General features: G+C 41.8%; 1 protein-coding gene across 5 annotated transcripts in view; it reads right to left on the bottom strand.

Moving 5' to 3' along the window:
• PRTFDC1 (phosphoribosyl transferase domain containing 1) overlaps positions 1–9,170 on the bottom strand; it is a 100,680-nt gene that overhangs the window by 82,666 nt on the left and 8,844 nt on the right. For all 5 annotated transcript variants that reach the window (XR_005722513.1, XR_005722514.1, XM_040248558.1 and 2 more), the window contains exons 2-3: positions 8,735–8,841; positions 1,474–1,657 (exon numbers count right to left, since the gene is read on the bottom strand). Coding sequence is in view for 3 of the 5 variants with exons in the window: in XM_040248558.1 (XP_040104492.1) it covers positions 1,474–1,657; positions 8,735–8,841 (291 nt within the window). In the remaining 2 variants the exon portion in view is untranslated. The remainder of the gene's footprint in view (positions 1–1,473; positions 1,658–8,734; positions 8,842–9,170) is intronic.

Here is a 9,170-nt window from a genome sequence, read left to right as displayed (position 1 = left end):
TTTTCAAGAGATGAAATGAACAAATTAGAGTTAAGATGGCCACACACACACACACACACACACACACAAAACAAAACCAAGAAACAATTTTATCCTGACCTGAGAGGTCATCAGGAAAATACAGAGTATTTTAAGAAATGAAAAATTTACTAGCTGCTCGAAAGCTGAGGCAACTGAGTCAAAGAAAGAGGACGGTAGGGCAGGCAGAATTTTAAGATACCCTCCCATCCCTGACCCCATGCACACACCCTTTGTGTACAATTTCCTTCACTTACCTGTGGCAAGACTTATAAATATGATGGGAATTTACTCTCATGATTAGGTGATTAGTCAACTGACTTTGAGTTCATCAAAGAGGATAAACTCTCTGACCTAATCTGGGGAGTCCTTTAGAAAGGAGCAGGGCCCCACTGGAGGGAGCAGTTCTCCTGCCCTGCAATGAACAGCCTATGCTGTTCTCCATGAGGCAGGGACCCCAGGGCAGCCTCTCAGAGCTAACAGTGAATCCAGTCTAGAGTCAGCAGGGAATCAGGGTTTCAAATCTGCTAATGACCAGTGATCTTGGAAAAGGACCCCAAATCCTAGAAGTGATCAAAGCCCCAACTAACACCTTGATTTCGGTCTGGAAAGATTCTGAGCAGAGAACTTCTGACCTAGAGAAACTGTAGGATGATAAACATGTGTTGGTTTAAGCCACTAAGTTTGTGGTTATTTTGTCCCAAAGCAATAAAAACACAATTCAAAGCTAGTGATTTGGGCTTCCCTGGTGGCTCAGATGGTAAAGAATCTTCCTGCAATGCAGGAGACCCGGGTTTGATCCTTGGGTCGCTAGGATCCCCTGGAGAAGGGAATGGCAACCCACTCCAGTACTCTTGCCTGGGAAATCCCAAGGACAGAGGGGCCTGGCGGACTACAGTCATCGGGTCGCCAGAGTTGGACACAGCTGAGTGGCCACGAAAACCCAGCACAGACTGGTAGGACAGCCTTCTGTTGGAGATTCCCTGGTCTTCTGTCTCACTGCTCTTGATAACTCACTGTCCCTACAGGTTTTAGTTCTTCACATCTGGGGCCTGACTGCAGTCACCCAAGTACTAACGCTGGGGGGACGCCCTCATACAGATCTCCAGGGCCAAGAGCGATATCCAGAGCAGAAATATATCTGTATTCACTGGACTTCCTTAATACTCCTTCTCCTCACATTTATTCGTGAGACTAGGCGCCAGGAAATAACCACTCAACTTTATAGCCATAAAAGAAAGCATGAATCATGCCTGAAGTTTCTTTCCCTATATGAGCAATAGATAGGAGGGTCTCCCTGCCCCACCAAGAACATTATTAGAATGACAGGTTGTAGAATCTTGCAAATTAAAATAAAATACATCCTTCATTTTCATCACATTATTAGTTCTTTGCTTTTATAACACTGTTCATTCTAAACATCATATAATGAAAATGGAGTAAATCGTAACTTACCCTGTAACTTTTTAGTCGGATGAAATCAACCTTCATAGAGACACATCTATCAGAGTTTCGACTGATGTTCTTCAGGTGTTCTACCAGATCTGCACAGAACTTGTAGCCTCCTTTGAGTACACACAGGACCATAATGTCACAGTATCCTATGTCTTTCATAATATCCTTAGCCAGCCGTTCAATTCTGAAAGAAGGGATTAAAAGACATTTAATTTCTGAGCATATTTGTTCCTTTCAAAAAAAAAAAAAAAAAACCTGCATGATGTACTCTACATATTTGATTATGCAGGAGAAAAGTGGAAAAGGTCTTGGGAGACCAAAGCCTCCAGATAAAGAAGCTTTGTTAACGTCGGACAGAGAGAGTGTTCAAAACATATTTCTGATAACCATATCATCAGTGGTACATTTTTTCTCCTCTGTGTCACAAAAAAAGTGATTAAGGTGTAAAACATGATGTCAAAGATCATGAAGGCAATTATTTGATCACTACAGAGCCTGGTTGTTAGCTTTAACAAGGCTATGATGGTATGTGGTGATATTATACTCACTTTAAAGCAAAGAAAGAGGAAATGGAGAATGACTCACCCACCTGACCACGTTAGACAAGACTAGAGGAAAAGTCAAGTCCGTAGCAACTATCGAAAGAATAATATTTGTCTTTTATTTACTGAAGATAGCATGTTACCTATGTGAAAGGTGCCCCAGACAATCTCAATGGACAGCATTTCCACGGATCACAGTCTGAATGGTGTCTCCTGAAGTTCTTCAACCTTGGGCTGGCACCCAACACCTAATTTGGAAGTTTCATTGTATTTTCTCTCATTGTTTCAGATCTGTAAGTCCATGGTCCATATATGCATACAACAGTAAAATCTTGAATGCAGGGATGTTCTAAGGCACATACTTTAAAAAAAAAATTCCCACTGCCACTTCAAACTGAGTTAGATTTAAAACAAATGAACTGGGACTTCCTTGGTGGTCCACTGCCTAAGACTCCGCACTCTTTTGTAGGGGCCCAGGTTTGACCCCTGGCCAGGGAACTAGATCCCACTCGCAGAACTAAGTCTGCATATAGCAACTAAAGATTCTGTGTGCTGCAACTAAGACCTGGAGCTGCTGCTGCTGCTGCTAAGTTGCCTTAGTCGTGTCCGACTCTGTGTGACCTCATAGACGGCAACCGACCAGGCTCCGTCGTCCCTGGGATTCTCCAGGCAAGAATACTGGAGTGGGTTGCCATTTCCTTCTCCAATGCATGAAAGTGAAAAGTGAAAGTGAAGTCACTCAGTCATATCCGACTCTTAGCGACCCCATGGACTGCAGCCTACCAGGCTCCTCCATCCATGGGATTTTCCAGGCGAAAGTCCTGGAGTGGGTTGCTTGGCCAGCCAGGTCTTAAAGAAATAAAACAGATGAACTGAATGATATGAAAAAATAAAATATTATATCACATATGTTCTATATATAATATATACTTTATACAATATATTTTTATATGCTTTTATATGGGTGTATATACATCCATATGGGCTTCCCAGGTAGCACAGTGATAAAGAATCTGCCAATACAGGAGACGTAAGAGATGCAGGTTCGAGCCCTGGGTCAGAAAGATCCCTTGGAGGAAGGCATGGCAACCCACTCCAGTATTCTTGCCTGGAGAATCCCCTGGACAGAGGAGCCTGGTAGGCTACAGTCCATGGGGTCTCACAGAGTCAGACACAACTGAAGTGACTTACCATGCATGCACATATGTGCGTATACACACACACACATGATATGACAACGTGGCTTCTCAAAAATATGATCAGGGAGACTTGAACGTCAGCATGCCAAATACTCTCTAAAAAGGGACATTTGTTTCTGGCATGATGGGGTGAGGGGGTCAACACATCCTCTTCACAAAAAGCAAGTAGAAAGCTGAATGAAACTGTCAAAACCAACACTTTCAGCCCTCTGGAGACCCACCAAAGGCATGCCCCAAACTGAGACCATTTATTCATGAAACTACTGAACATCAGGTAGAAACAGAGCAGGTCTGTGGCATCCTTGCCTGAGAATGCTCCCATTCTCCTTGCCCCTCAATCAGCTCTAATGTTTAACCAGGTAGTTCAACTGGGGTGGGGGGCGCTGCTCACCTGATAAGGAGCACAGCCAGCTAACATGGCCATCATGGTAGCATGTGAACAGGGAGAGCTAGGGGCCCCTCTATCTTGAAGTTGCAGTCCTGTTCAAGCAGCTAACTGGTAGACCAGACATGGATTTGATAGGGAGTTCTGAGAGGTTACACTCATGGGAGGGGACCATGACAAACTCTTCACATATCTCAAGCTGACCAGAAGCTAAGGAAGCTATGCGTATGCACAGCAGAGACTAGTGTGGGCCCAAGCCACCCACACATCCCTGGATGGTAGAGCCTGTAAGCCTGTGCAGAAGACACACAAGAAAGCTTTGTGAAAAGTAAAAATCCAGGGAAGACTTGGAAAAGGCTGGAAAGAATTAGGAGATTGGGGTTGACATATATACACTATTGATACTATGTATAAAATAGATAACTAATGAGAACCTACTATATAACTCAGGGAACTCTACTCAGTGCTGTGTGTGACCTAAATGGGAAGGAAATCCAAAAGAGAAGGGATACACACACACACACACACACACACAGCCGATTCACTTTATTCTACAGTAGAAACTAATACAACATTGCAAAGCAACTATACTTCAATAAAAATTAATTAAAAAAGAAAAAAAAGCCTGGCAATATGAATGTGTTTGCCACGCCTCCACACACCTTCATCAGCAGAGGGTGGAAGCCTCACTATCTCGAGGTGTTTGAGAACAATCTCTAATCAATATTAGGCTGAAGACTAGGCTATTCAGACACAGGTGTGAACCCCAGTGAGCAAAACTTAAAAGGAAAAACAAGAAAAATAGATTGCACTCATCAACAGCTATGCACCGCTGGGGAGACAGTCTTCACAGACTGGCATACAAAAAAGGAAACAAATAACAAGAGCAGTGAGTCATAAATAGTTACAAATATGCCAGAGATTAAACCAAGAGTATCGATCATGACTTTAAACGTGAATGGTCTAAAAACAGGCTTCCCGAGTGGTGCTAGTGGTAAAGAACCTGCCTGCCAACGCAGGAGATTTAAGAGATACAGGTTTGATACCTGTGTCAGGAAGATCTCCTAGAGGAGGGCATGGCAACCCACTCCAGTATTCTTGCCTGGAGAATCCCCATGGACAGAGGAGCCTGGCTGGCTACAGTCCATAGGTCACAAAGAGTCAGACACAACTGAAGTGACTTAGCATGCACAGCACGCACACATGGTCTAAAAACATCAATTAAAGGCAGAGACTGTCAGAAGAATACCCGAAGGTATGTTGTCCACAAGAAATTCATCTTAAACACAAAGATCCAGATAAAAGACCCAGATTAAACAGATGGAGAAAGATGCACCATGCAAACATAATCAACAGAAACCTGGAAAAGCTACATCAATTTCAGACAAAGCAGACTTCAGAGCAAGGAAACTGTCAGGAATAAAGAGTGACATTACTGTAATAAAAAGAGGTCAGTTCTCCAGGAAAACGTAACAGTCCTTCATGTGTCTGCACCTAGCAACACACTGTCAAAAAACTAACAGAACTAGAAGTAGATGAATCCACTAATGTAGTTGGAAACTTCAATACCCCTCTCTTAGTACATGACAGATCCAACAAGGGAGAAAACCAGTAAGGATATAAAGGAACAGTACCATATAACAGCTGGCCCTGGTTGACATTTACAGAATACTTCACCCAACGTTCTCCTTAAAGTATATCAATAATGAAAAGATAAGCCATTTACTAGTGGGAAATATTTGCAAAGCATATGCCTGATAAAGGGCTGTGTCCAGAATATATAAAGAACTCTTACAACTCATTTAGAAGACAAACAACCCAACTGCAAAATTGGCAAAAAAACTTAAATAGGCACCTCTCCAAAGAAGATGTATGAACAGCTAGAAAGTACACTAATCACTAGGAAAATTTTAAACCACAATGAAACACTTTTATATATCCATGTTTTTGTTTTGTTGTCTTAGTCACTAGGTAATGTCCAACTCTTTAGCAACCCCATGGACAGTAGCCCGCCAGGCTCCTCTGTCCATGGGATTTCCCAGGCAAGAATACTGCAGTGGGTTGCCATTTCCTTCTCCAGGAGATCTTTTCAATTCAGGAATCAAACCCCTGTCTCCTGCACTGGCAGGCAGATTCTTTATCACTGAGCCTGGGAAGACCTCGAATGGCTAGAGTTAAAAGGACAAACAATGTGAAATGTTGGCAAGTATGTGGAGAAACTAGGGAGAAAAGCATGGCAACCCACTCCAGTATTCTTGCCTGGAGAATTCCATGGACAGAGGAGCCTGGTGGGCTATAGTCCATGGGGTCGCAAAGAGTCAGACACAACTGAGCAACTGAAACAACAACAACAACGTGGAGAAACTGGAACCTTCAAACGTTGCTGATGGGAATGAAAAATGGTGTAGCCATCTGGAAAATAATTGGCAGTTTCTTACACTTACCATAAAACTCAGAATTCCTCTCCAAAAACCCATCCAAGAGAAATGAAAAGACGTGTCCACACAAAGACTTACATGCAAATGTTCCTGGAAGCATTATTCGCAGTAGCCCAAAACAACCCAAAACAAGAAATCTAAGTGTCCATCAATCGATGAATCGATAATCAGATATTGATTTAATTTATATTTAAAGCTCAGAAAACACAAGTTTATAGAGAAAGAAATTAGATTAGTGATTGCCTGATAGTGTGGGTAGGAGCAGAGATTGACAACAAACTTTTGATTAACAACAAAATATTGTAAACCGGTGCTGGTAATTGTTGCCTAGCTACAAAAATGTACTAAAAATCACTGAATCATTTACCTACAATGGATGAGTTTTGTTGTATGTAAATTATATCTCAATAAATTCATTTTAAAGGTGGGGAACAGCATTCTCGAGGCCCCACCCCAGACCCCTAAATCAGAATTTCTTGATGTAAAGCCTCCTGTAGAGGCAACTGGTAACCTTGCCAGGATTCAATCCTGTACTAGATCAGGATGCAATTAATTTAAGTCATAAATTAATTTTCAGAGGAGAAAAGCCAGAATTTGTTTAAACCAGGGGGTTCCCAAACTCATGTGAAGACAAAGTACTTCTGAGAACTATTAAGAAGTGAATCAAGTACAAAGATGCCCACTGCACAAGAGAAGTTGGCTTAACTATCAAAGTCAGGCATATTTCTTCCCCATCCCTCCCCTTTCCTTTGCAAGAATCTGTATCCTTTTTTTTTTTTGGTAAGAGAAATCCAGTAGACTGATTCTTAGGAAGCTGTATATATTTTATAAAATTTACCCCTTTTTCAAAATTAGGTATTTTTATTGTTTTCTAACCTTCCACCATATTTTATGTGTAATGCATTCATCATAATGGCTGAGGTTAGACTAAACAAAATAGAGTTAATGCAGCCACTGAATCAAATTAATTCGGGAGAAATTTCTTTCCAAGCATGTGCATAAAGAAATGGATAAATATTCTATTCAATAGCGGAGACCACTTTCCCCCTACCGTATCAGTAACAGGAGTTTGGCATTCATATTTGTCTACATTTGGAAAAGGAAAAATTTATTGAGCAGCTGTTTTCCTTGGTGCCACACAGTGAGTATCACTGGGCTTAGAAATCTGTCTCCCAATCTAGTGAAACAGAATGGTAGCAAGTATCAGGTGTTCTCTACTGAAATGATTTAGGAACCTGCATCTTTAATATCGATTGCCAACTGGGAGGTTTGACAAGTTGGGAGATGCCAAAATTTTCACATTTACTTCTTCTCAGAACCTTTTTTCCCTCTAAGGATCAAAACTTGTACTCTGTGGAAGACCACCTGAGGCCGTGGGAAATCCCAAACTAGATCTTATTTTAATAATATTTTATAGTTTGAGAGAACACGCAATATGCAGATCTTAACCAATGGGAAGTCTTAGAATTTGAGTGAAAAAATGACATTTCCTTTTGCTTACAGACAGGCACTGATGGTGAGATAACATCCTGGGAATAGTGACCAGTGGGTGCTTTTCAAACTTTCCTTTGGCTGAGGATCTATTTCATAAGTTAAATTTTAACTCAGAAGAAAGTCACAGTTTAAGAAAATAGAGGCAGAAGTACAAAGGCTTAAGGAAAAGGGGAGAGTGGGAGCCCCAAGTCTCAGCTTGCCCTTGATTCTCAGAGCTTCTCCCACCCTGATTTCTGAGTGTCAAATACAGGAAGCTTGCTTTTCATATAAATGTGAAGGCTTACGTGTTTGATCTTGTGCTAGAAATCAAAAGTCCACGGAAAGGCAAGAGTCGGGGCATTAAGGCAGCTTTGTTGAAGGGATAAGACCTATAAGTGCTAACGCCTGTGGTAGGCTGAATTGGAAGAGGCTCTTACCCATTTCAGCATTCTCACCTGGAGAATTCCATGGACAGAGGAGCCTGGCAGGTGGCTACAGTCCATAGGGTCACAAAGAGTCAGAGACAACTGAGTGACTAACTTTCTATTACTTTCTTTTCTCTGAAAACCAAGAAACAAATGAGGGTGACTTAGGGCCTTAGAAGAGGAGAGTCAAGTGGCTAGGAAGGAGCCAGAGGACATCTGTGTCAAGGGGTTCAAAAGAACGAGTAACAGGAGTGGAGAAACAGTTCCGTGCTGCTATTTTTAAGCTATACATGTTCTTATTTCCAAAACATGACCGCTGAAAACATCATTGTTCACAGACTGGCCAACCTGTGAGACGGGACTTATTCAAGATAAATGCAAATTGCAGGAAAAGCCAGGGTTTCCGGGGTATGGCCTGTGAAGGCAAACGAAGGTAAAGGTCACCTCTTAACTCTCCCTGGTAAGAGTCTGTGAAAAATGTGAGACAAATGCTTTCCTGGCCCTCATTTTTATCAGTCTGTATAGGACATGGTTATTTTGAGGCTATCTATCTTTTGTATGTACAGCCATTACTATCTTACTACCTAGTCATTACTATTTTTTGCATGTACAGCCTTCTTACTCTTTCCCCTGAACAAATATCCAAGGAAATCACAGATTTACTTTACTCCAATCTTTCTGTCCTATAAACATTCTATCCACCACTGTATAGAAGAGATTCCCAATAGGGTCCCTGAGCATATTGTCTGATTCACACAAGAGAGGACTAGAGAAAACGGACTCAGCAAAGAGCGCTCACCTGTCCACAACGATGCCATGAGGGATGAGCACATATTCCAAGTCTCCATAGTAGTGCTGCGGGTACGTGAATAAGCTCAGATCATACCCTGGCCAGTCATCCATAATCTGCAAACCAATTGATTTTGGTTACAATATTCTTCATTGGAAATTTATTTTTAAAAACATAAACAAACAAGAGCACGCTTTGTAAAAACGAAGACCACTGAAAACAAGAGAGTAGGTCTGACGATCCTTGTGGCATTAAACTGTCTTCCGCCAACCTAGGAGAAGCCAGGTGGAACAAGCTAGTTTGTTTCCTGATGAAGGATCTACTGAAGTGAACAGGGAACGCCATTCCTGACTTCGGGCATCACAAGAGAAAATCCCGACCTACAGCTAACCGGACAGCACAGTAAGAGTGCACAAACGTGAAGACACAATGCATATTTACACTG

Source organism: Oryx dammah, unplaced genomic scaffold (assembly GCF_014754425.2).
Source record: "Oryx dammah isolate SB20612 unplaced genomic scaffold, SCBI_Odam_1.1 HiC_scaffold_10, whole genome shotgun sequence".
Classification (NCBI taxonomy): domain Eukaryota; kingdom Metazoa; phylum Chordata; class Mammalia; order Artiodactyla; family Bovidae; genus Oryx; species Oryx dammah.
Note: the sequence above shows the minus strand (reverse complement) of the source record. Positions and strands in the feature narration are given on the sequence as shown.